Below are 27,674 nucleotides of genomic sequence, written 5' to 3'. Positions count from 1 at the left end.
CCACCAATCCAAGGTGTCCGTGGGACTTGTTGAGTTGAACCAGGGTCAGCTGAGGAGATAAGCACCATGTAGACACCATACTTTGGCAAGTGACGTGGAGACAAGTTCATGGCTTCAGACCCGACAGGGACGGAGCTTCTGCCTTCCAGCCCCAAGCATGGTGCTGTTGTAGGCTTGGGTTCTGACAGTGATGCTGATGCCAGCAGTCTGATGACCCTGGCAGGGCTGCTGTGACTTCTGGTTTTCTGGCCCTCCTGGAGATTCCTCCAGCCTACATGGTATGTTTGTGTCAGAGGGTAGTGATGGGTGTCAAAGGGTGGTGATGGGTGTGTAAAAATATCTGTATTCACCAGAGCGAGAGGCCATGTCCTTTGTTGAAACTGGGAGGCCAGAATCTCAGAGGGTGATCATGGTTGGTGGCAGCTGATGAGACCCCTGGGAGAGGAAGCTGACCTGGAGATAAAGAATTCCAGGGAAATGCGGGGATCTGGGGTTGAGAGTCAAGCTGAGGTCAGAGACATGATTTTTTTTTTTAGGAGACTTTGTCTTCAGGGCAAAGAAACCCAGCAAGGTGATCAATGAGTAAGTGTGCCAGAAGGTAAGGGTGGCAGTGGGACTGTCATCGTCCTTCCCTTAGCGGGCAATGACTACACTGAGACGAAGAGAAAGGCTTGAGGAACAATAGCTGGTCTCCAGTCTGCATCATCTCACTTTGTTCAAAGGAGTCCCTGCATTTAAACTAGACTAAGGTACACCCACACGAGGGTCCTGCAGGTATTTGCAGGTGCTCTGTCATGCCCCACTTTTACTCTTTGTACAGGATAAACCTTCCCTGTTCCTTCAGCTGTCCCCTACCTCACTTCCTTCTATTCTGGACAAAACTGTACTTGGTTAGGAAGGAGATCATTGGGAAAGAGAGCAAGCAATTCTCTAAAGGCCATCGCAGCCTCGGAGAGGAAGGCGTGACCTCAAACTTCTCTTGCGTGACGCCTGAAGCTGCCTCAGGTGAGCCAAGAAACGATGCTGACCTCACTCCCCGTGCGACCCCTCCTCTCCCTCAGGTGACTTGTCCTTGAGCAAAGATGTGGTGACTGATGAAGAGGAGAAGGACGAGGACAGCCATGAAGCCGAGGGCACTTAGCTCAGAGCAAGCTGCAAGGGGGTGGTTCTCATGGAACTGCCTTCGCGCACACCAGCTCTTCCACGAGTATGGGTTTTGTTTGGTTGTTTTCACTACGAATAAAGCTATGGTTACAGTTAGAGTTAACGCTAGGGTTATTGTTACAGCTAGGTGAAGCTTAGTGTTAGGTTTAGTGCTGGGAATAAGGCTAACAGTGATTTAGGCTTAAGATGAGGGCTACTGATATTGCTGGGGTTAAGAATAGTGTGTTAGGGCTGGGGTTAGGCTCATAGCTATTAATAAGGCTATGGTGTTATCTCACAACAGCTTAAAGAACCCAGGGGCTGTTCATTCTAATGGCAGTGAGAACGCAACATTGAACAAGAATTGCCACAATGGGATCCCCTAGAAATGTTGCTAAACGCCTAAAAGGTGCTGTTTCCTGACTTGGTCCAGGTTCACTCCTAACCTGTGGCTCCAGTCTTGCAGAAGCTGTGCAGTTCAGGGGATGGGGAAATAGGATCGAGCCCAGCAGGACAGTTGCCTCTCCAGGCTGTGTGGACCACCCCTACCACGGGGACCCCATGGAGGCAGCAGTTCTGCTGCATACTGCTCTGGCCCTCCAAGCAGTCCCCCCCAACCTCCGTAATTTCCTGGTACCTGCACCACCTGTGATTCACCCAGCTCCCATCCTTCCTCCTGGGTTTTTTTTTTTCTTCCGTCCTGAGCTCCTATCGCGGTTGACCTTCTGGCCTCTCTTCCAGACTCCGCAGAGGCCGCACCTCTCCAGACAAGTTTCCGGAGCTGGGTTTACTCTGGGAGGCGAACAGAACGAATACAGGAGAGGAGGGGAGAGGGGCAGGGCGCGAGGGACTCGGGGGTGCACCCCGTCAAGGGTCCGCCCTCGCCCCCCTGCAAGCCCCGCGCCCCAGAAGTCCCGCGGCCGAGTCCCAGGCGCGCTGTCCGGCCGTCCCCAGCGTCTGCGGGCGCGGGTGGGGCGGCGGCCGTCAGTCACCGGCCTGTGGGCGCGGCGGCGCGGGGCGGGAACTGCGCGCTGGCCCGGACTCCAGAGTGTGTGTGTCCCGACAGCCCGCGCCGCTCCGTCCCCGGGCCGCCCCGACAAGCCCCTGACGCTCCAGCTCGACCTGGCCGATGCGTTTGGGTTGTTCTGCAGGCACGGTCAGAACTGTGCACAGGTAGGTGCCGGGGAGGAGCGAGGAATCCCGGGTGGGGAAGCGGCCGGAAGACGGGGACAGGACCCGAGGGTGCGCCTGTGCTCAGGGCCTGGTCCCGGGCCGCCCTGCGCCCCCTTGGCCTCTCCGCGCTCCGTGGGCCCAGGTGCTGGGGCCGACCTGGCCAGTGCGGCCAGGAGAGCAGCGGTGTTGGGTGTCGGGTATCCGGTGTCTGACAGAGCCGCCAGCCGAGTTAGCGTCAGCCCCTGGTGCCCCGAGTTGGAGGGGACTTCTGAGGGCACGCGGGAGTCCCCCGGGAGTCCGTGTGTCCCATGTTCTGGAGTTTCTGAACTCTGTGGGGGTGCCCAGCATCCGCGCGGGGGCGGGGGACAGGGCCTTAGGGAGCTCCTGCGCGCACCTGGTCCCGGGCACTCTCCGGTGGGGTCGCCCAGACCTTGGCCAGAGAGGGTTAGCGAGCCTCTCCCCAGCTACGTGGGACTCTCTGTGTCGGTTTTCTTGCGAGGGTCACCGCCTTCCCAGGGGTATCCCAGAAGCAGCCTGCACCCCGTTGGGCCCCAGCTCCCCCCTTTAGCTGCTTGTTGGATAGCAGTGGCTCGGGTCTGCTTTTTGTTGCTGTTTCTGCGTTTGCACCGACTTCCAAAGCCCAGGGTGGCCGTAGTGGTGGAATTTTGTGGGTTGGTCATGTGTCCAGTGATTTCAGATTTCTGAAGACTGGCAGATGTTCGCAGAATTCACCTGCTTGTTGGCGTCTCAGGCTCTGCCCTTTATCTTCCTGGTGAGCCCTGTGCAGGTGGATGAATAAGATGATTCAGGGTCTGAAAGTAGAGCTGGCTGTTTGGAAACAGCCGGAATTCAACCAGTAAGTTAGGTTGTCCACACCATGTAGGCTGGATGGTGAACTTTTTTTTTTTTTTTTTTGGTTTGTTTGTTTAGGTCTGAGTCATGAAGTCCTAACGCAGAGCAGTGAGTGGAGAGAATGCGAAAAGGCAGGTCAACGGTTCCAGGAAGACACGGCTGACCCCGTGACCCTGTGGAAATTGGTTTTGGGAATTAGTAAGAAGGTGTGGGCTTCTGGCTTGCTCTTTCTCCTTAGAGAACCAAGTGACCTGAATGAGGGTTTTGTTTTAGGCGATTCCAACTGGCGGCAAGTTCAGCGTCTCTCATACAAGGAAAAACCAGTCAGGGGTGGATGGGATCGGACTTGGCAATGACCGCCCGGTCAGGCAGTGAAAGTGGGAAAAACCCTGCTGGGTTGGTTTCTCCTTTCTGTTTCCTCTCCCGTGGCTCCCCCTGCCTTTGTAATGTTACGCTAGATCGCAGACTGAGCTGGCCCCATTCCCCAGAGGAGAAAACTGAGACCTCGGAAGCAAAGCGGCAGCTCCGAGTGGTTGTGAGAAGAGGGCTGGGAGCCCCTGCTGGGGTTTCTGCAGGGGCTTCGAAGCTGGCACAGGGTTGGGAGAAGCCATTTCACACCAGGGTGAGCCCAGGAGCTTAACCTCTGCCAGTGCCTCGCCTTAGGCTGGCCTCCTGCTCGGCAAAGCAAAAGCCCGCTGAAGTGGAAAGAGTTCAAGTCCTCGCACCCTTCCCACCCATGAAGGACTGCACCCGTGTGGCTCCCTGTGTGTGTGTAAGGACCCATACGGGGTCTGGTGCCTGATGAGTAAGCAAGCAGGTGCATGTCCCCCATCACAGATGCCCAATGGTGACAGCTGGTTCCTCACTGTTCTCTCCTGAGGCTGGGACGTGTTTCCAACTTGCCCTCCTCAGCAACCTCTGCAGTCCATCAGGCTGCCCCTTCCCCTCCTCGCACCCCAGACATCTCCATCTTAGGCGCCTTGAGGGTGACATTCCCCTTTGCTGCAGGTCTTCTTTCAGTAATGCCACCCCTGATGCTGTCCTCCCAGTGTGCTGTAGTGAACCCACAGACAAGGCTTCCGTGTTGTGGGGACCACCAGGAGGTAGACTTGACTGCCCAGCTTGTGAGCTGTGCTCCAGCTGGCTCTCGGAGAGGGCGTGGATGATGGGCTCGTGGGCAGCTGAAGTGACAGCCTGAAGGGAGCCCAAAGCAGTGCCTGGGACCTTAGACTCTGCTGTCAGGAGGCTCAGGGGTGTGTGTGTGTGTGTGTGTGTGTGTGTGTGTGTGTGTGCGTGTAGCGGGAATGAGCGAATACCACCCATGTGATGGAACTTGACCCATTCAAAATGGCAACAGAAGTAGCAGCCCCACATCTCTGGGCTTTCCATCACAGGGGATTGGCCAATGATAGGACAGATCCTAGATGGCCAGAGATTTCTGTGTGTAGATTTATCATTTTTTTTTAGCATAGATAGTTTTTAAAGATTTGTTTATTTTTTAAAGAGTTTACAGAGAGAAGGAAAGACAGAGATTTGTCAGGGAACTGGATGGGCAGTGGGGTACCCAGGACTAGAATTGGCACCCTTTGGGATGCTGACACTGCAGGCGGAAGCTTAACCTACTATGACACAGTGCAGGTCCCTCATGGCCTCTTTTTACAGACCCCATTCCGATGCACCTTATCAGTCAAGGGTCCAGTGGAGGGACCTGACCTCTGCATTTCCAGGTGGGCCAGCTCTGAGGGTGTCTGGGGCAGGTGTGTCCCAACCAACGACCTCCCAGGAGGGGCCGGGGTATTCTTGGCCGTGTCTGCTGTCTTTTCCTGGCCCTTTGCAGGTCATCTGGAAATGGCAGTGGCTCGATGCCTCTTGGTGTTTGTGGAGTGCCCCTCAGGAAGGAACTTGCCAAACAATCTCACTGTGGTCTCCTTTTTATTCCTTCTTCCTGGTCTCTTGAGCGTGGCTCTGTTCCAATTGGGAATGAGTGTGAAATCTGCAACATGGTATTTTCGTAGGAAATAGGTTGTGTGGAAAGAGCCTTTTAATTTCTGCCTGTGACCTCTTTTCCCCCTCCTATAATTCTTTTTTCAGCCATACAGTTGGTGGTTTGTCAGGCTCTGAGCTAATAATATATTGGCATGGTCGGGAGAAGGGTAAGCCTGCGTGCTTTTTTGAGTTTCTTTAACAGTGACCTGTAAAAGGCTGACGTTTTGTTTTTGTTTTGACGGGATAGTGGCTGCACAGACTCTTGCCTGGGGTTTTCTTCTTGGTTCCTCCCCACCCTGGAAAGTGAAAAGTGATCCTTTTTTGTTTTCTGCCCAGGTTTATCGAGTGGCCTGCCATTGCCCAGGGTCCACACGGTTTCATGCTGTCTGATTTGGGGCTCTCGCTGCTCTCCGCAGGTTTGGCGAGCAGCACTTTCCGTGGGATGTTTGGCGTCGAGGCCCAGGAGCCTGCTTGTTGAACGGAGTGCCCCATCCGCAGTCTGCGCGGCTGTGTGCGTCTCTGCGAGTCTCGGCAGGTGTAGCCAAGGGTGGGAGCCCAGGTGGAGGCAGACGCGTTGGCTCTCGGTTTTGTAAAAAGGCTCCCGGACGGCCAAGATGCTGAAGCAGATCCTAGCGGACATGTACATCGATCCAGACCTGCTGGCGGAGCTGAGCGAGGAGCAGAAGCAGATCCTATTCTTCAAGATGCGCGAGGAACAGATCCGGCGGTGGAAAGAGAGGGAAGAGGCACTAGAGAGAAAGGAGGCCTCGTCCGGGACCCCCAGACCCAAGAAAGGTACAGCTTCACGGTGGAGTGGAGGGTGCGGGGTCGGGGTTGCGGGTAGGCGGACTCAGAACATTTCACATTCTCACAGCTGCAGGAGCAAGCCAGGTGGGACTGCAGGTGCGCGGGTGGATGCTAATGGTGATTGGCTGAGACATGCGCACAGGCTCGGCCCCTTCCACGGGTTGGAGAGCTACAGGAAAGGGACCCTCGACGGGCCTGAGCTGGCAGCGGAAGGTCGCTGCGGCTGTCCTGTCAGCAGAGCACTGAGTTCGTGGGTCAGTTCTGAGCTGTCCGGCTTCCTTCCGCTCCTCCCCACCTCCAGCCAGGTCAGCTCCTCCTTAAAATGTCAACAGCTGCTCTAAAGAGAAACAGCAGCAGGAGCGAGGTGTTCAGAGGTCCTCCTGATGCCCCAGGAATCCCTGGCACTTGGAGAGGGTTCTTTGGAGAACATGGGAGCAGGATGCTCTTGTGCACCTGGCAAAGTGCCAGGCTGTGCCCTGCCCCCATTCCCCAAACACACATTCCATCACCGTGAATAGTGAAGCTGTCCACAGGAGAGCGACTTCACTCACGGTCACCTACCGGGGTGTTCCACATGGGGGTTTTCTCCTTCTTGGTGAAGTCAGGACTCTTGCTTGCAGGCTACGGCTAGACAGAGTCCGGTGGAAGTCAGCTGGGTGAGCTTTTGTCTTCCGCGGTTCCCCGCTCCCCCGATAATTACTTTTTGAGGTTGCCTGCTGATGATGAAGAATTTTTTCTAATCTTGTTGTTGTCCGTATCAGCTGTTGATTGGGAACCTGCTGCTGCAGACAGCCTGCGGTGAGCGTTGGTACCTGCTATGCTATCATTGGGAAACTTGGGTGAAGTTCATGGTCGTGGTCCAGTCTAGTAGATGAGAGAAGGAATGCTGAACAAGCCAGACCACACCGGTAACACAAGGGCATAGCCAAAGGTGCATGGGCACAGAGAGTTAAAAACTTTAGAAATCCATGGATTTTGTGTCATAACACATTTTCTATGTATTGAGAAAAATATTTTGCTTCTTATACCCCGACTCTTTTGGGACTAAATGAAACACTGTAAACTCAATTTTTCAGCAGATTTTTTTTTCAAGCACTCTGTTAGATTTCACAAGACTCCACACTGTTTTAAAATAGGGTTGTTCCTTCAACAAGCAGTCAGTGTAAGCTGAAGCATAATCATTTTTATATAAAAAAGTTACTTGAACCAGAGACAGAGCAATTTCTCATCTACTGGTTTATTATTATTATTATTATAATTATCATGGCTAAAGCTGAGTGGTCCAAGCCAGGAGCTGCATCCGAGCCTCCCACGTGCGTGCAGGGGCTGAAGGTCTCGAGCCATCCCTGCTCCTTTCTCAGGGAGACCTACCTGCAGGATGCTTCTGGATGCCGGCTGCACATCGGCTCTGCTTTGGCTTTTGTGACCGTTTGGCTCTTCCACCTACCCCTCTGTCGCTCTGCCTTTTCAATAATAATTTTTAAAAAATGCTTTATTTCTCTTTCATATTTTTCCTAAGATCTATTCATTTGAAAAGTAGAGTGACAGAGACAAAGAGTGAGTTGAAGATAGTGTTTTGTGGGCTTTGGGTATAATACATGATGACAATTCATTTCATTAATCGCTTTTAATCTTGAACGGGCTCACTAGCTAAGTTATCGTAGCAGCTGTGGCTCACAACCATCGTCCACAGGCGGCACTAAGAGTGGCATCAGGCAGCCGTTGTTTCATGTGGTCAGATGCATATATTTGAAAGGCAGAGATAGAGAGATCTTCCATCTGCTGGTTCATTCCCCAAACTGCTGCAATGGCCAGGGCTGCACTCCCTCTGTGTCTCCCATGTGGGTGCAGGGCCCCAAGTTCTTGGGCCATCTTCTACTGCTTCCTCAGGCACCCTAGCAGAGAGCTGGATCGGAAGAGGAGCAGTCTGGCCTCAAACAGGGCACTCGGAAACGGAATGCTGGCACCCCAAGAGGTACATTCACCTGTCACATCCCAACACCAACTCCAGCCAGTGTTTATTCAACTCACTGAATATCAGATCTGGGCCAAGCTTGCTTATTAATGTCTTAATTTGATGACCACATTATTCTCTTTCATGAGCACAGGAAGGCTGCAGCATGAATAACTGTTCATGTTTCACATTCAGAACAGAAGGACTGCTGAGGGACATTGCCGTGCCCAGGACCAGCAGCTGGGGCTGGAATGGTTAGGGGTCAGGCAGAGCTGGACTTGCCTGTCTGTACGATCCCCAAAGCTGGTCCTGGTGACAGAGAAATGGCATGATGAGCTCAGGTGACAGCTCAGGTGACAGCTCAGGGCTTGTGTGGAGCCTTTGTCCTATGTCATTCTGCCAGGCAGCACAAGCAGAAGCACATCCATAGGGATGCCCTGCCTGTGCTCATCTGATGGCTGTGCATGGTGCAAGAGGGGCTCTGCTGTGCGCGTGTGCCCATGCCAAAGCCAGATGGAGGAAGTACCTAGAAAGCCACTGGTGTGTGCCACTTGGGTGGCATCTGCCCTCTCCTTTGGAACTCACTGCTCCCTGAAAGACTGGCAGCGCCCCTCCTGCTGGCTGCAGGCCAAAGAGTGCTTCCCCGGCACTGATGGCTTGAGACCTTGAGATCAGATCTGTGGGGCAGGACTCAGAACTTAGAAAACCAAGCAGAAGCGTAAACCCATCACAGCACACATGGGGTGCTGTGTGATTGACAAGGCTCACAGCTCCCCCAAAGCTCATCCAGGGGTTCACAGCTCCAGGGTTGAGGGTGGGAGCATGCCTTCCCACCTTGGGGCAGAACTTTTTCCTCTGATGTTGTGAACAGCCACTCACTGAATTCCCTTTCCCCGACTGACTCTCTCTCTCTCTCTCTTCCCTGCATGACCAACCCAGCCTCTCCTTTTAGCTCTGCTCTCAGCACCTGGTTTCAAGGATCCCCAGGAAGCCCAAGAACTTGCTGCAAATTCAGCGTCATCAGCCTCACCCCGACTTTCCTCACCACACCCTGACCCTGCCTCTCCCTCCCCGACACCATCAGTCAGTGACATGGCTCTGGGCCTCGTCACCGAAGCTGGGAAACCAGGAGCCTCCCTAGTGCCTGTGCCACCACCCAAGGACTGGGTCGACAGACCCCACTCCACCTGCTGGACTCCCCGCCCCTGTGGCTGGAGAGGGGCCAGGCCTGAGCACTCCTGTTGTCTTGTAACTTGCAAGCAGCGGGCGAAGAGGATGTTGTGCCTCTTGTTCTTCCAATTGAGGAGGCGGGTTCTGATCAAACCCTGGTTGGCTCGGCCCTCTGTCCTGATGCGCCTGGCCTCTGCCTCCCAAATCCTGAGTTTCTTGGTGTGCCTGTGTTTAACCACCTGCTGATTGAGCACAGAGCTCCACCCACCCCTGCCTCCTCTGACCCTGGATTCAGCCTATCCCCGCCCTGTGGGTGCTGCCCCTCTACAAAGGGCTCTTCAACAGGTTTTTTTGGAAAATGTATGTGAAGCCAAGACTCTGCACAGCTTACAATTAGTCTTGCTCTGAAAAGAACTTCTGTTTTTAATCCTACGTTTTTAGGAACATTTCGAAATCTGCTTGTACAGTGAGCAAAGTGGGGAAAGTTCCAATCGTGAGTCACGTCTGGAAGCCCTGGCAGAGGCTGGGACCCCCACCCCACCCCGCCGCGTCCTGCTGCTCTCTGTCACGCCAGCATCCCCTTGGGTCATCTGTCTTGCACTCTCCAGAGTATTTCTGTTTGGAACACACAGGGGAAAGCTGCCCTTTGACACAGGGTTGTAATCACACTGTCTGCTTTGGAATTCTGGTCTCAATATCTACTAGCCTTGTGACTGTGGGCCAGTTACTGGTACCCCGTTCAAAGGGAGTGCTGATGGCCTGGGGGAGATCTGCGGACAGATAGTGGATGGAGGTCAGCTGCTCAGGAGGGGTGTGGCTGCTGCCCTTGAGTCCGGAGGCTCCTCCCTCTGCCTTCTGGTTTCTGGAGCAGGTGCAGGAGGGTGTCTGCTACAAGGGAGGCTGAGTTGATAGGGGTACTTGGGACTCTGGAGAGTAGTTCATGGAGTTTGAACAGCCTAGAGACTCTGGTGAGATTCCCATTATGTTTACAACCCAGTCCTCCACATCCGTGGGTGTTGCGCCTGCAGATTCAACCAAATGCTAATCAGAGGCATTGGTAAGGGGTGGGCGCTGAGAAGCATGACTTAACCCGCTGCTGGGAGCAGCCGCATCCCATTTCACAGTGTCTGTTCAAGTCCTGGAAACTCTGCTTCCAATCCAGCTTCCTGCTGATGCGAGGGTGGCCCAAGAACTTGGGCATCTGCCACTCCTGCGGGAGACCCAGAGGGAGTTCCTGGGCTTGGGCCAGGCTCAGCCCTGGCTGTTGTGATCATTTGGAGAGTGAACCAGCAGATGGAAAAGATCCTTTTTTCTCTGTCTTTCCCTCTCTCTGCTACTCTGTTTTTTCAAATAAATTCGTCCATTCTTTTAACAACCTGAAAGCAATGCATTTATACTCAGCACACGCAAAACTCTTTTTTTCTCACCCTTCTTAAACAGTACAGTATAACGGTTACATAGCATTTGTATTGTATTAGGTATCATTATGTCATTGAGAGATGATTTGAAGTCTATGGGAGGATTGTGAAGGTTATTCATGCAAATGCTAGATCATTTAATACAAGGTAGTTGAGTGTCCCACAGGGGATCCTGAAGCTGGTCCCCTGCTCTGGCTCCACCCTCATTCCCAGGGATGTCAGATATGAATTTGCTGCCACATCCCAGTACCATCCGATTGAAGTACGGTGGTTTCTTTTCGCTGCTGCTGCCCAGCCTTGGATCAAAAGCGATCAATTCTCTCTCTTTCTGCCATGCCCCCGGTGCTGTGGTTGTCCTCACAGGAGCCAGCCAAGGTGCAGGTGCCGACTCTGTGAATGGTAGCATCCATCCAGGAGGACTCCTGGTGCCCAGCCCTGCGTCTGCATGGCTCAGCCTCATGGGCACCTGCTGTCCCTACTGTGCAGCAGCAAGCGGTCACTGAGGCCGACAGGGGCGCCACCTCTGTCTCGTGTGATACTTTGTAGCCGTGCTTCAGCCCCAGGTTTATAGTGTAGTCCCAGATGGGGGACTGTCTGAGACCTGAAGGAGCACTTGTCTGCTGGATGAGGTGCCGCCGTGTATCTCTGCCTGGTGTTCTTTGTGCTATGGCTCACGGGAGGGTGGAGTCACTCGGCTAGGGTACAGAGCATGACGTGTGTGTGTCTGCGTGTGTCTGTGTGTGCGTAAATGCGCTGCTGACCATAAAGTACAGATGCCATCTGGTTTGAGAACGGGAGAGGGAGGTTCAGTGACTCAATGAAAGTGCTCCCATGAGACCTTGCCATCCTCTGATGAAAGAGCCTGTGTCACTTCAAGGGACAGTCGATACCCTCCTTCCTTAAAGAGGCACCGAGGGTGGCACAGCAGCTAAGACTTCAGGTAGGACCCTCATGCTCTGTATCAGAGTGTCTGGCTCAAGTTCACGTTCACGTTTCTGCCCGTCACAACTTCCCCAGGCGCAAAATGGGCACACACAGAAGCCATGCCCACAGGTCCTTTAAAAAATATATTTATTTTTATTTGAAAGTGAGTTGCAGGATGAAGCAGTAGATTTTCCATCTACTGCTTTACTCCTCAAATGGCTGCAATGGCTGGATCTGAGCCTACCCAAAGCTAGGACTCTCCAGTCTCCACTGGGTGCATGGACCCAAGACTCAAGCATGTTGCTCCACTCAGGGAGAGGGATGGAAAGTGACAAGAGAATAACTGGTGTCCATGTGGAATGCCTGTGCTGCAGATAAAGACTTAGCGTGCTATGCTACACTGTTCCCATGTGTCTTGAGGCAGCTGCGACTGTTGCAGCCACTGCTGGTGCCAGCGCTGCTCCTCCCACCCATGGGTGCCCTTCCTGCCAGAGCAGTTGGAAATGCATGACTTTCCTACGTCCTGCAGGGACCTTCCCTCCCCACTCCCCGATTAGTTCCAGAGACAGGAAAAGAGGGCAGTCCGCACACAGACTGTTTTCTCAGGCTGTCGTGCTTGTGTCTTGCAGAGAATGGCAAATCCGTGCACTGGAGGCTGGGAGCTGACCAGGAGGTGTGGGTGTGGGTAATGGGTGAGCACCCTCTGGACAAGCCCTACGACGTGCTGTGCAACGAGATCGTGGCGGAGCGGGCCCGGAGGCAAGCAGAGCAGGACGCCCAACAGCTCAGGTAGGAGGCCGCGGCCGTGCCAGGGCACTCTGCAGAGAGATCATTGCTGGGATAGATGGTGCAGTGAGCAGGGACTGGGGGAGGCAGGTGTCGCCGGGGCTTGCTCTGCAAGGTTTCTGCATGCTTTCACGGACGCCCTGCACCCTCGTTAATGAGTCTGCTGCTTCCCCACCCTACCCCAACTGTCCCCAGCTCAGAGCTTGGCAGGTGTGTGCTGCCTGCCCGAGGGGTCAGTTTAGAGCAGGTCCACACAGCAGAGCCCCAGGGGTCTGCGAGGCAGGCTTTGTGTACTGAAAGGTGAACAGAGAACCCGGGCTGCAAAGGAGAACCAGGCCCTTCGCGGCTGGCACGGGCTGTGTATGAAGTATGCTGTAATTAAGGTATCCTTGGAGGATTAGCCCCGCTCAGGCAGTAGGCTTGTGGTTCTCATCCACGGCCGAGGTGAAACCGAAGCTGAACCTGGAAAGACAAGGCCAAGTTTTCCAAGACACAAGGTTGGGCAGCAGGGGGAAGTGGGTTGTGGCCAGGAGCCCTACCCTAGCCTTGAGTGCCAACAGCACTCTGGGGAGTGTGAGTTGCTCAAGTGTTTTGTGTGTGTGTAGTGGAGGAGGGAGGGATGGAGTTGTAGCCAGGGTACCTTGGATGGCAGCAGAAGGAAGGCTTTCTTCTTTAAAAAATGGTTTGTAATTCTTCTTTAAAAAAAATGATTTGTAATTAAAAGCCAGAGTTGGGTTAAGCTGAAATGAAAAGCCAGGAGCTTTTTCCGGGTCTCCCGTATGGGCACAGGGGCCCAAGCACTTGGACCTGCCTCTGCAGGTTCATCAGCAGGGTACTGCATTGCAAGCGGAACAGTGAGGGCCTGAACAGGTGCTCCAGTGAGGGATGCCGGTGTGTGTCCCAAACAGTGGCTTAACGGGCTGAGCCACAAGCCAGAACCCAGTGGGGGAGGCGTTTTTTTTTTTTTTTTTTAGATTTACTTATTTTTATTGGAAAGTCAGATATCCAGAAAGGAGGAGAAACAGAGAGGAAGATCTTTCGTCCGTTGATTCACTCCCCAAGCGGCCATAATGGCTGGAGCTGCACCAATCTGAAGCCAGGAGCCAGGAGCCTCTTCCAGGTCTCCCACACACGGGTGCAGGGTCCCAAGGCCTTTGGGCCATTCTTGACTGCTTTCCCAGGCCACAAGCAGGGAGCTGGATGGGAAGCAGGGTCATTGGGATTAGAACTAGCGCCCATAAAGGATTCCAGGTGTGCAAGGTGAGGACTTTAGTCGCTAGGCTGTCACATTGGGCCCTTGGAGAGTCTTTTGACACTTTCAAATTTGGTTTATCTTCAGAAAAGCACCCTTGGAAGCATCTCCACAAGACACAGGAGGCATGAAGTCACAGCACTGCGATAGGCCAGAGCCAGGTAACAGGGAGGCGCCAACTGTCCCCGGGAAAGCAGTCCGGCAGGAGGGTCCGGCCCAGGAATCATGCTCGACACCCATGGCCACGGAGGACGAGAAAACCAAGGTGAGTGGCACTGGGCTGGCCAGGAGTAGACAACGGACTTCTATAACTGGTGGAGAGAGCGCATGCATGGATAAGGTCCCAGGCTTTCTCCAGCTGGAGGATGACAGCCCCAGCTGGTGTCAGGGTCCTGCCGCTCCTGGACGTTTGGGAGGGGGACTTGACTCTGTTAGTACTGGATGAAAAAAGGGAAGCCTTCTCACCCCTGCCTGAAGGTACGGAGGGAGAACTCTAGGTGGGCATCCCAAAGTGTCTTCCCTTGTGACTTGTCTGCTGTGACGGATTCAGCAGCTGTGTCTGCATCAAGGGGACTGTGCATGGCAGCTGGACCAGTGGGTGAATGGACTTGGCCTGGTGGCCATGGACCTTTAGCGACAAGGACAGGCAGAGCACACCCGGCAGTTCTCCCCGTGTTGCGTGGGCTCCCCAGCTCCCTGGCCTCGGGGTTCTCACAGTCCGCCTGGTATCCCCCCAACATGGTGCTGCTGTGTACCCAGGATGGCTGTGAGTCAGGTGCAGTGTGGAAGAACTGTTCATGGAAAAATGTAACGGAAGGTGTGAGTTTCTGGGCTGGCATGGCAATATAGCAGGCCAGTTCTCAACCTATGACATGGGCATCCCATATGGACATGGCGCAGGATGGCATTGCAGGATGGCCCAAGTGCTTGGGACCCCGGGAGTCCTGAAAGAAGCTACTGACTTCAGATTGGCCAAGCTGCAATCATTGTGGCCGTTTGGGCAGTGAGCCAGCAGATGGGAGATCTCTGTTACTCTGCCTTTCCAATAAAAATAACTTAAAAAAAAGTAGGCATGCAGTTTTTAATTTTCATATTATATGGGAAAAAACATGCCATGAAAGACACTGTATGCATTTCAATTATTCCCACAGATCTGATGGCACTGAGCAGGGCACGGTGAGAGAGTGAACCTATTGGATGCTCACACACTGCATTCTATCTCCTTGAGGGGTGGAGGAGGAGCCAAGTGCTCCTGGGGGAAATTTCTGTGCATGGCAATATCTTAGACACTGGATGGCACCTACAGAAAGAGAGGAGGTGACCAGACCTGGCTCCCAGGTATTAACACTAGCATTCCCGGCATGCTTCCAAGTCTGGGACAGAACCAGGTATTGGGCAATGGGTACCAGAGACCAAGGTGTTTATCTGGCCCGAGTCGAGCGAGATGCAGAGAATAATACGTTGAAGGAGGGAAGTAACGCTGATGGCCACAAGTCATCCATCAAGGTTTACCAGGGCTGGATGGGGAGCCTGGTGCACACAGCAAGCCAGCAGCTCCCGGCTCCTGGCCAGGCTCCCCGTGCCTGCTGCCAGTGCTGGAATTAGATCAGGGGATCCAGGTGCCATGGGGCAGGGCAGGAGGGAAGGACAGCGGGAACACACATTAGGAATGTGGGTGCACATGTGAGATGATCTGAAATTGCATCCCAGCTCCCAGTGCTATAAAAATGTGTCTCATTTGATTTTTAGTCATCCTCCAGTTCTTCAAGGACTATTCAGCAAATGCTGGCAGATTCTATCAGCCGTATGAAGGCATGTGGATTTCAACAGGTAAAAAAGACTTAACATTCCATCCTCAGGGGCTAAGTGCATCGCCGCCTCTGCTGCTGGCTCACAGACGAGCTAATTAGTCTCCCGCAGAAAGGCGGTGGGGCAGCAGAATGCAACATCTGCACGAGCTTCAGACTTGGCTGTTCATCTCTCCCTCTTTATCTGGACCCGGGCGTGTACATCTAGAATGTCACAGAAGAAACAGGTGCTGAGATGGAGCTGCGAAGCCCCTTCCCTGGAGGCCCAGGGCAGAGGCTGTATCTTGGATGCTGCATACTTGAGGGGACTGATTGCAGAAAGTGAGTGACAGAGCCCGTGGCAGCAACGGTGAATTCCCGTGAAGTCACATGTGTGCTCAGCGCCATTGCAAGCAGGACCCTCTCGTGCCAGCTGTGCCAGCTGTGCCAATCTCCTGGCAGGTGTTCAGGTCTCTTCCGGGGCCACCAGATGCGTCCTCCATCTGGCTAAGCTGTTGTCACCTCACACCTCTCTGGGAACACATTAGGCAGCCATCGGCACTTGGAAATCACCCTAGGACTGTGCCCCAACCCCCCCAGAAGGTCAGGAAAAGCCAAGAGAAGGTTGTGAATGAGAGGGGGCTGACAGAGGCTTGCATTCCTGTGGGACCATCTGGTGCCATCGGTCGGCTGCCTGCCTCCACTTCAAGCAAGGTGTACACGCTGGAAGAGCTTGCACTTCTGGGCCTGCAGATTAGCCTGGTGAACTTGCATCACTGTAGACCCTGAAGGCATTTCACTGACCCTCTGTCATCTGACGCAAGCTGGGAGTGGAAGTTGCTGAAGGCAGATCCTGGGTCTGCAGTGGACACCGGTCCCCTCAGCTGTACAATCTCATGGCCATCTATTGGACCTTGACGTCATAGGCACTGGCAGAGATGAGTTATCCAGATGTGCTTTAGCACCTGTGGGAGGCTATGTGCTTGCTGTACAGTCCATGCCATGCCATGCTGTATAAAGAACTAGGCCATCGGCCCATGCTGGGGTCCGTGGGCTTTGGAAGGTCAGAACCAATCGCAACACAGGCACCTGTAGGCAACTGTACTCGCCTTTCTGAAGGTAGTAAGGGTGGACTGATCTGTAGGGAAGGCATCAGTAACTCCCTTGGATCCCAGGACTCCATTTTAATAGAAGATGGTAGAGAGAAAGCAAGGATGTGTGTGTGCGCGGGCATGCAAGCATGCAAGTGCTTGAGGCACTACTCGGGAAACTGAGACCCACTTATGAACAAGCAAGATGAAACTCATGCTCTCCCCTCCCCCAGGGAGCTTGTAGTCTGCGGAGAAGACAGATGGACAGGCAAGTAGATGTTCATGGGTGCAGAGAGGAAAGCTAAGGCAGGGAGAGGAGGTGCCGGGATGTGGAGGACAGAAGTGAAACTGTAGCTCCCATCTGAGGGAAGGAGCAGAGGGCACAGTGGGCATTGGGGGAGAGGGTGCTGCTGGCAGAGGGTGCAGCAGGTGTGTGGGGAGCAGAGGCAGGGTGCTCACCACAGCCATGGCCAAGGATGATAGTCAGCTCACGGAGATGCAGGAGGAACAAGAGCGCCATTTCCTCCATTCCTCTGAGACAGCAACCCAACTGTGGGTTCCCTGTTTTGGGGGGACGGTCAGGAGGTAAGGGGCACTTTCTGTGTTGCCTCAACTGCCTCATTGTCTGGTTCTGCAGACTGAGCACCTATTGGCAGTGTGCTTTGCCAGCCTTGGGGTTGCCTGGACCAGGATCTGATCTGGGTGTGCCTTCCCTCCATCCACAGCCTTCTTCTTGCTCTGCCCCCTGGCACTCATGATCCTCAGGTTGGACCACCAGGTTCCCAGCAAAAGTGCTCTTGAAGAGGAAATGATTGGTTTCTGGGTAAAGGATACTAAGGCAAGGTTTTTGAAGATTTCACAATTATGTGGTTTGGGGAGAAAATCCTTGCGGGGACTTGGGACATATTCTCAAGCTTCCCGACTGCTTTGCCAACACAGAGGGATCGGGGCCAGATGTGTGTGCCTCTGGAAGGCTTGTGCCTTTTGCCTGCTTTCCTGCTGGATCTGTGTCATGGACAGGGAGCAGGCTCACAGCATGGTGCACTGTTTAGGTGCTGGGATGACGTCCCTTTAGCCAAGTCCCCCCAGCATAATTTTCTTAATGATTTTCCTCACGTGGATTCACTTTGTCAACCTCAGGTCCTGAGTAGCAGCATTTGTAATCATTTTCGCTTGGCTTTCTAACAGCCTATGTCCTAGTCTGGACCCGTGTGTACATGGCAGATGAACTTAACTCAACCCTCATGTCTTTCCTGCATAACCTTGAAGGTTGCCATTGAGCCTTGTGAATAAGCTTCCATAAAGGATGGCAGATTTTTAAAATGTTATTTACTTACATGAGGATCAGTGAGAGAGATTGAGTGAGTAAGAGTTCCTATTGATTGCTCATTCCCAAAACACCCACAAAGGCTGAGATTAGGGCTTAGTGACAGCTGGGAGCAGGCTCCTATCTGCTGGTTTCCTGCTCAAATGCCCACAGTGGTCAGGGCCATGCCCAGGCAGTGGGGACCTCGCTCCACATCTCCCATGTGGGGCCTGTTCCCTGTGGCCATCCTCTCTGCCTGCCCACGGTGGGCATTAGCAGGAAGCTAGAGCCTGGTGTATGAAGAATGAATGAAGCCAGGTATATTGATGGGGAACCTTGGACACACTTTTAAAGTTCATTAAGCCTTGCGTTAACTAAGGGAGGAAAAAAAAAGATTTTCCCCTCTTAGTACTGAAGGGGGCATGGCCAGAGGGAGGTTCCATTCCTGGCCCAATTGCCAGACATCAGACATTCCCGTCCCCTGGCAGGAAACTCGGCCCACCGGGCTCACCTATGTTTGTTTCCTTGTGTGTGTGTTTCCAACAGAAGAAAGAACCTGTGAAGAAACAGGAAGAAGAGGAGGTCAAAGAAATAGATGAAGAGAGAACCAAGCAGATTTACAAGAACTGGAAGGAAGACTCAGAGTGGCAAGCGTCGTGTGAGTATGGAGGCTGCCCAGCCCCTCGGCCACCTCCGCTGCCTGCAGAATGTTCTGTCCAGGAAGCAGTCAGAGTGGGCCGTCCCATTGTGTCTTAGCACAACACTAGTATCATTTAAAAATTTATGGAGTTATTTTGACAGGCAGAGAGAGACAGAGAGAGAGAGAGAAACAGAAAAGCTATCTTCCATCTGCTGAACCACTCCCCACAATGGCCAAGATTGGGTCAGGCCAAAGTTAGGGACAACAAACTCCATCCAGGCATCCCAGAGGGTGCAGGGCCCCAAGCACTTGGGCTGTCCTCCATTGCTTTCCCTAGCAAGGAGCTGGTCGGAAGCTGGGACTTGAACCAGCACTCACAAGGGATGTCTGGCTTGCAGGCTGCAGCGTAATTAGCTCTGCCCCAGTGCCAGTATCTTAACACTCAATTACTGCTCGATGCTTAGGAGATACTATGGGATGGTAGATTGGCCATCTGTCTGTCTTGGTCCAGTCAAAGCGGTGATGTATGTCTGTGCTGGAGAGCTTTATAGGGAGGAATTGCATGCTTGGGAAATGGTTAGTAACCTTGGAAAACATTTATAGCTCCAGCTTGGAGAAGATAGTAAGTTCCGTAGTTTGAAAAATGTTTACAAAAGGCTATGCATCTGAAGGAAAAGAGCTCAGAAACTTCTAAGTGTTCTTGGGGAGGTGGGATTTAACAGTATTTGATTTTTTCTTCTTGCATGTTCTCCTAATGCAAGATGGCAGAAGCCTGACCTAGCAGCCTAACAGGAGCTGCCCATTCCTGCCCGCAGAGGGCACACAGACTCTTGGTGACCTCCAGCCGTAGCTCCTACCTCCGAGTCTGCACTCGTGTCCCATGAGAGCAGGCACACCAGGTTCACTGGAAGTGGCTCCGACGGCTTTGAGCTATGCCAGCACCTTCTCTGGCCACCCTGTGAATTTGTGTCTGCCAAGCCGTGTTCATCGAGGCTGAATGCGGCTTGTCGATCTTGGCTTGGCTTGCTGGGAGCCCCTGTGCACACTGGAGCCTGACCTGTACCCAAGGGAGCGGGCGTTGCTGAATCTGAGTAGGGCTGGAAAAAGAGTCCCTTGCCGCAGACCCCAACACCATTTTTCTTGCAGTGCGGAAATCCAAGTTGGCCGACGAGAAGAGGCGCTCTCTGGCCAGACAAGCGCGGCAGGACTACAAGAGACTCTCTCAGAGAAGCCGGAGTGGGCAGGCGCCACAGACCCCCGCGAGTGTCCCCCAGAAACCCAAGAGGCCTCCTCTGCCCCCAAAGCCTCAGTTCCTAAGCCCAGCAAAACCACTCAGGTGAGAGAGGCCAGGCTCCAGGCAGGTGGACAGCTTGGTCCGCTGTGTGCTTGGGTGTGTATATGTGTGTGTTGGTAACTGCATTGGAGATCTGTCATCTGGAGGTGTGGTTTCTCATGCTTGGGTCTGTGAGCTTGGGACATGCTCCCATGTGAATGAATCTATTATTAATGTGGTGGTGACAGAGGCCTTTGCCCCAGGGGCCACAGGAAGAAGAATTTGAGAAATGCCCAGAAGAAAGTAGCAGGAAAGCCACCATTCTCCATGTTTCCTGATTGTATGATAATTTTTCTCCCCCGAATAGTCAAAATGTCAAAAAAAAAAAAAATCAAATAGCGCCCTGGGACAAAGTAGAGCTGCCTTTAGCCTTGCCTTGTAAAGCAGACATTCTGGTCAGCGAGGCATGGACACACACACACACAGCATTCCCCCACTCTGCTCAGAGCCCACAGTTATTTCAAGGTCTCTAATGCCAGAGTCATGGGCACAGAGGAAGCACAGAGGGGGACCTGCTTGCCCTTGGTCGTTTACTTGGTTGATGTGATATAAGGTTCCACTTGGGGATGTGGCACCAGCACTGGGTGACCACATTCTGCAGAGGGACCCTGGAGACTGATGGCTTGACTTACGAACAACAAAACCAGGAAGCAGTAAGGACACAGGGTGGCCTACAACATTTTGTTATTCGGTCAGGAAGGTGCCAGGGCACCCCCCTGTGCCCACGCCTCTGCACCAGCCGACACCTCCCACTCCCCCACTGCCCATCAGGATCTCCCAGGGTAGAATGGGAATCGTACTTTCAAGGTGTCTGTTGGCCACCGTATTTGATTGACAGGTCCATGCTGGTGTTATGCTGTGCTGAGTTAGCTCATTTTCCAAGCCCAGGTACTGTGGGACGAGCTTGTTGAGGAGTCAGACTGGTGGGGATGGGCCGGGGGGACCCTCAGCAGTGAGGACCTGGTCAGGGACAGTTGGAGGATGCTTCATGGAAAGAGCTGGGGACAGGCTCCTCTTGTACCTTCAGAGTGCTTGAATTCCGAGGACACTCCAGAGAAAGTATCTGCTCTGGACGCTGAATGTGGGATTGTGTCCTGTCACTGCACATGTGTGCGATGTCCATTTCCCACGCAAGTCCAGTACCAAAGCATGGCTTCCTCCAGGGTCCTTGGAAGACCACGGGGGCCCTTGATGGACGTGCCGATTGCACATGTCCCAGGTCTACCTGTCCATCCGACATACACATCCCATGCAACCGGCGGCAGCACGCACCCTCCTGTAGGGTTCTACGAAAAGCTGTACAAGGGGCTCATGCAGGCTCCTGGCTGCTTTGGAGGGCTGCTCTGCGTGAGCAGGCGGGCTGCCCAGGAGAACTGGAAAATGCCACAGTGCCGCCTTTTGTAGTGGAAATTCGCTCATGTCCCTGAACTTAGACTCTGCTACTGACTTGCTCTCAGAACGACTCTCTGTCATCCCAGTCTTCAAAGGATTCTCTTCCTGCCCTGCATGTTGCTGAGGCTGTCTTTTATAGCAGGACTCAGCCTCTTCCAGGTGTGAGCGAGCAGAAAGCAAGGCAGGGAGATGAAGGAGCGGCGAAAGGGGAGCGGAGAAAGGAGGGGGCATTGGTACATCTGCTAACAGGTTAGAGAAGAAGGGTATCTTTTTGCATTTGATTTCTTTTTGCTTGCAGGTGCACGGTCCCCAGGAAGATAGTACCTGGGGAAGTGTGTTTTACTTGTTAATGCTTGTTTTCTCAAATTTCAATTGGAAGTTAATGGTGCTTCTATAATTTGCAGTAAATAAATGGTGCTTCTATAATTTGCAGTAAATAAATGGTGCTTCTATAATTTGCAATAAAATTAAATTTAAGCCTCTGTGTCAGCACAGCCATGTCCCATGCCAGTCACAACCCTTTGGATGAAGGGGCAAGGGACAGGTTTGCACTGCTGCCTCTTGCTGCCCTTCAGGAGTTTGCTGTACATTGGAAATGTGTAATAGGTCCGACTGCCAGTGGCTCAGCCCTTGGGATTAGATCTGGAATGACATGTCATTTGTCTCTCTCAAGCACCTGTGTGCGTGTGCCTACAAACACATCAGCACACATCTGCACACACATCACCTGGATCCTTGAGGAAGTTCCTGGGGAGTGACATTGAAAGATACATTGATTTTGATGCAAGTAATTCTTGAAGTCTGTGTCTGCCAGGGGTCTTTGAAAAACTCATGAAAGAAAAATACATGCGATGCGGAAAAAAGAAATCTAGGCATGGGGTTTTAGTGTGTTCGCACCCAAGCAGCCATACCTTCCAATTGTGTTTTTCTATGAAGTTTTTGAAGGAATCTGTGTGTGTGTGTGTGTGTGTGTGTGTGTGTGTGCGCATTTGAAAGACAATTTTGTAACTGATGCTCAGATCAGCTAGCCAGGATTCAGGCACCTGTTTACCAATCCCAGGACTCAAGGAGTGATGAGGACGGCATCCAGTTTTGGCCAGGAGGACATCATCCGCTGGTTTAAGGAGGAGCAGCTGCCCTTCCGAGCAGGCTACCTGAAAACCTCTGACACTGTCGCCCCCTGGTTCCATGGTGAGTTTCACTGGGTGACTCTGGCAGGCACCTGCTAGTCCCTCAAGAAGGTGGGGAAAATCAGAGCTCTCTCGCACAGGTGCTGCCCAACAGGATGCTTTCCAATCCTCTTCACTGGGCAGCTCTTCATACGCTGCTAAGCAGGCTGCACCCCCTCTGCTTTTTGAGCAGCTTCCACAGACTCCAATACAAACCACAGCACACATAACACACAGGCTCTTGGCCGACATGCGGTCAGCCCTTGTGCAAAAAACGGGCTGTCCAGCAGTATGCTTTCTCCTAAAGGGCTGCTCTCTCTGTCGGCATGATCCAGCCGCTGAGTCTGCCTTCTCTCCAGGACTACTTCCTTGGTGACTGGGCTCCCAGGTCAGGTGGCCAGCCTCCCTCCTCTCATCCCTGATGACAGGGGCCTTAGGTTTTGTCACAGCATGGAGCATGCAATTGAAACTGGTGGCGGTTGTCCTTTAAAAGTCCCTGTTCCCCTTGAAAGAGCTACTGAAGGCCCAGAAGGCAGAGATGGACCAGTAATCTAAGGGACACCTTGGTGAAAGATATTTGACTTGAAAAATTGTTGTATTTACTTGAATATCAGAGTTACAGAGAGAGAAGGAGAGACAGAAATCTGCCATCTGCTGTTTCACTCCCCAGATGGCTTCAATGGCCAGATTGGGCCAGGCTGAAGCCAGGAGCCAGGAACTTCATCCTGGTCTCCCACAGGGAGCTGTCTTGGATATGGAATAGCCAGGATTTGAACCAACATCCATGTGGGATTCTGAAACTCTAGGAGGCAGCTTCACTCACCATACCCCAGCCTGGGCCTTGAATTACCTGTTAAAGATATTGCCTTGATCTCCTTATACTTCACATCCCAAATGTGACTGGGGTACTGAGCCTATACCGAAAGTCTGGGGAGGGGTTCAGATTCCCCAAGGATGTAGACGTCAGCCAGCGGAGAGAGAACCCCCTCTCCTGCCAGATCCCAGACTCAGATCTCTGTATCCACTTACAGTTTCTAAATGTCCTGCTCTGGGTGCCTGCTGTGCCCGTCCACCCCAAGCTGCTTGGTTTAGGTGTCATGAAGACTTCCCACAGGCTGGCACAGGCTGTTACCTTGAATATCCATGGCAGGGCCTGTCCTCAGAGGCAGTGGCAATTTCAAGGACATAGGAGTGTTCAGGGTTACAAAAGGTTTGTAGCCTTCTGAGTGTAGGAGCCCAGACATTGGAGCTGTTTTCTGCTGCACCCTGGCAGGCAGCAGATGGTCGCTCAGGTGCTCGGTGGGAAGCTGGGATGGGCCGCAGAATCTGGGCTGGAATCCGGGCACCCTGGTATGGATAGAGAGCAGAAGTTCCAGAGGGGGATTAGCTGCCACACCTGCTCTTTCTCTCCACCAGGGATTCTCACTCTGCAGAAGGCCAATGAGCTGCTGAGTACCACGGGTGTGCCTGGCACCTTCCTGGTCCGGGTCAGCGAGAAGATCAAAGGCTATGCCCTCTCCTACTTGGCGGAGGACGGCAACTGCAAACATTTCCTTATTGACGCCTCGGCTGACTCTTACAGCTTCCTGGGCGTGGACCAGCTGCAGCATGCCACGCTGGCTGACCTGGTGGAGTACCACAAGGTGACACTCATGGACACACGCATACATCACTCGCAGCCCTTACCCGCTCCATGTGCCTCTCGGGGAGGGGGGCTGCCATCACCCAGGTAGTAGGAGACCCTTGCTGTGGAGCTCAGGTGGTGGGGGCGTGGGGGAGGCTGAGGGCGTTGAGTGGCATCCCTAAAACAGAGGGCCATCTTACTGCTCCTCAGAAGGTCCAGGAGGTGCTGACCTTGAACTGTGTAGCATGCTCTGATCACATCTGAGAACTAGGGCCTTGGAGAGGCTGAAGGTGTGTGTGGCAGGGATGACCCTCTCCAACTTCACACAGAGCCCCTACAGCCCTGTGGCCAGCCCCAGATGGAAGTGGGGAGGGGATGTGGTCTTAGCACTCTATGCACCTTGCTCACGTGCAGCCCGACCTGCCCCTGTGCTTTGTGATCCACAGGAGGAGCCCATAACCTCCCTGGGCAGAGAGCGCCTTCTCTACCCCTGTGGTCAGCAGGACCAGCCGCCGGACTACCAAGAGCTCTTTGAGTGACAGCCTCATCAGGCCCTCCCTCCTCCTCCTGCTGGAGCCGACAGCACTGGTTGTGCATACGTGTGCGGAGCCAGGATCCTCCTCCCATTCCCACCCGTCTAGGCCCTGCCGCAGAGCTGGTACCTGCCAGTGGGGTTCTCCCTGATACCCCCCACTTCTGTACAGCGCTGGCGCTTGAAGGTCCGGAAAAGTGACTTCCACGTCATGGATACAGCCCACAAGGAAAGAGAGAGAGCACCTCCTTGCAGCAAGTACCCTGCAAAGCCGGCAGAGACAGCACAGCCTGTGGGAATGAAGGTGCACTTGAGAGCTGGGTGGCCTTGTTCTCCCTTGTCTGTGCCAACTTACAGTAAGATCTGCAGGCCACATCCCGTACAGTTCTTCGCCAGCCTTCATGGATGGCCAGGACGCACCTCCCCTTGTGAGAGAGAAGCCATGAATGTGAAGAGCTAAGAAGAGGATATACGGATTTTCTAAATATTCCTTGTGGCTTGAATTGTGTCCCCACCTTGAATCTACCTCCATGAATGAGGCCTTCTTCGGAGATGGGGTAGGGGAAGGTCTTGGCAAATGTAGTCAAGTTAAAGTTATACTGGACTGGGTGAAGCCCTACAACCAACACCTGGCATGCTTGCAAGAAAAGATAGTTGGAAATGGACTGTACACACAGAGGGAGGCTGTGGGACCCGGAGACAAAGGCAGGGTTGACCACAGGTGTCACCCTGGGTCAGCGAGCCTTTCCCAACGCACTGGGAGGTGCTGGAGGGACATGGTGGGTCTTCCTAGAGTCTAGCAAGGAAACCCAGCCCTCCTAGTGTCTTCATATAAGACCCCTGGCCTCCAGAAGCACAAGGGAATAAATCCCTATTGTTTTCAGCCACTTGGTTCATGGTCATTGTTTTGCAGCTACCCCAGGGAACTAATGTAGTTTACATCTTAGATAACCTGACATGTCACTGACCCTTCTGTGGCATGGATCAAAAGGACTCGAGACAGTTGCTGAGAGTCGTGATTTAGACAGAATGCCCATGGGCGGCTCCCGAGGACTCCCAGCACACATCCAATACCTGGCAGCTCCCTGCCACCCACTGATTATCACCCCCTTGCACTCAAAGCTGTTTCCCCCAGCAGGGTTCAGTCTTGGCTGTGGCTGCCAAAATCCGAGGGGCCTGTGCCAGAAGATTGGGGCTTTGGGGATGGGGCGGGGGGTTTCCAGCACACATGGACTGTGTCCTTTCCTGTCACTAGAGGTGCCTTTCAGAGTTTGCCTGGTGCTGTGTCCCCATGGCTGGGACTGTGCTCTTTTATTGTGCTCTTTTATTGTCACCCTGGAGATTTAGCAATTGACCAGGCTCTGCTGGGGACTTCCCCAAACTTGTCCTCTAATAGGCAGACGTCACATAGGGAGGCTGGGCACCGCTGGGGATCTCAAGTTCAGCGGTGCCCCAGGCAGCCTGGTACAGTGACAGTGATGTGTGCACGCCGTGGCTCTGAGACTTGGCCCATGTGGCTTCTAATTCCATCTGAGAAACTCTGAGCATGCTGGGAGGGCACTGTCAGACACAGGGAACATACCATGAAACTCTAGGAATTGGAATGAAAACACACCATTTGTTTTTGAAACCCACATATCATGGCTTCCCTTCCTAACATAGCTTTCCAGAGGCTTTCTGAAGATTCCTGGAATGCATGAGTTACAATAGTAAAAAAAAAAAAAAATTATTTCAAAGGCAGATTTTACAAAGAGAAAGAGAAGGAAAGACAAAGATCTTCCATCTGTTGGTCACTTCTCCAATGGCCACAATGGCCGGAGCTGAGCCAATCCTAAGCTGGGAGCCAGGAGATTCTTTTGGGTCTCCCACATGGATACAGGGGCCCAAGGACTTGAGCCATCCTCCACTGCATTCCCAGGCCACAGATTGGAAGTGAAGTAGCCGGGACATGAACCAATATCCATATGGGATGCTAGCATAGGTGGAGAGTTAGGCTGCTACCCCACTGTGCAGGGCCCCTGGGGGTTTCAACATTTTTGCCCCGTGATTCCCTTACTCACCAAATCACAATCCATGAGGACTTGTGCATTGAATAGTAACCAGACATAAATACTAGCTCCCTTCTCGTTTTTTTTTTAGTCCTTCCTTCATATTAACTCATTTCATTTTTACCATAAGGCGACATCGAGTGACACGCTGACATTCAAGCATGTCGTGAGGGTCAGAAGTGGAATTTGAATCCAGGTTGTCCGGCTGCACCAGCCATGACGCCATCTCCTGGGAAACCCTGACCCCTGATGCAGTTAGACGCAGGGATGGAAGAGCCTCTGCTGTGTAAGAAGAGGGCTGGACCCTCAAGCGGGGGGCGGCTGGTGTGTCCTCTGGGAATGTGTTCCTGGGAGGCAGGGCACACTGCAGTCGCAAGGCCCTGGAAGGCAGGGAGACCTGATGGGCGGTCTTTGCCATTGCCACTTGCCTGTGGTGTAAACACCCCTGCTGACTGCATGAGGAGTTGTAAAGATTGGGTGGGCAGCGCCTGGAAGAACCCAAGCTCTAGAAGGTGAGGGGGGCAGTGGGAACACAGGGAGCATGGGCACGGAGGGGAGTTAGTGGCAGTTAAGATGACAAAGTCCTCCGCCTCAGCCTCTCGTTAGTGTAAACCCCAGCCTGCTGCATGGGGTGGTCGCGGGGGCGGGGACTGCACTGTCTTTTTACATGATGCACAGCGATGGGGTGAGATGCTCCCTTACATGTGCTTTAAGGGGCCTGTCTCCTTCGATGAGGCCATCCCACTTAAGCTTTACGAAGGAGTGGTTCAAAGCCATGCTGCATCCTCTCATCTCCCTCAAGGACTAGGGAGACTCAGCTCTTACCGTGGATGGCTGACCAGCTTCCAGAGTTACAAGGCCCAGGCCCTAATTCCAGGGTCAAAATACTTGGTGGCCACTGGAAGCCGTGGTAGGAAGGCAGCTCCCGAGGCTGGGAGAGCAAGGAGTGGGCACTGGCAAGGCAGTGACTGCGGTCATGCCAGAACCATGTGGAACTGTGCCCTGGGCGACCCAGGATCACCATGGCACACAGAGTTCAAAGTGGTCTGGGACATGGTTTTTCAACTTTATTCTAACACAAAAATTTGAAAAAATCTATCAGTGGTTTGGGTGTCTTATTTTTTCTCCTTGTAGCCCAGCGGTTCTCAACCAGGGTTGATTCCTCCCCAGGGACATCTGGTGGTGACAGGTGGCACTTCGGGGTCAAGGCTGATTGAATGGGGGTGCTCCCGACACCTTGTAGGCAAGTGGCTGAACTGGTCTATGGGACACAGGATGAACCCCTCT

The 27,674-nt window shown here is 53.2% G+C and overlaps 1 protein-coding gene across 1 annotated transcript; it reads left to right on the top strand.

Moving 5' to 3' along the window:
* The first annotated feature begins 5,644 nt into the window (after positions 1-5,644).
* On the top strand, positions 5,645-24,346 carry SH2D4A (SH2 domain containing 4A). The gene is made up of 8 exons (XM_040971375.1): positions 5,645-5,949; positions 12,057-12,216; positions 15,226-15,295; positions 18,196-18,307; positions 19,436-19,625; positions 22,075-22,205; positions 23,600-23,826; positions 24,254-24,346. The coding sequence occupies exons 1-8, from the start codon at positions 5,769-5,771 to the stop codon at positions 24,344-24,346; spliced, it is 1,164 nt and encodes a 387-aa protein (XP_040827309.1). The 5' UTR covers positions 5,645-5,768.
* Positions 24,347-27,674: the final 3,328 nt, after the last annotated feature.

Source organism: Ochotona curzoniae, unplaced genomic scaffold (assembly GCF_017591425.1).
Source record: "Ochotona curzoniae isolate NIBS_2020 unplaced genomic scaffold, NIBS_Ocur_1.0 contig_21, whole genome shotgun sequence".
NCBI classification, from domain to species: domain Eukaryota; kingdom Metazoa; phylum Chordata; class Mammalia; order Lagomorpha; family Ochotonidae; genus Ochotona; species Ochotona curzoniae.
Note: the sequence above shows the minus strand (reverse complement) of the source record. Positions and strands in the feature narration are given on the sequence as shown.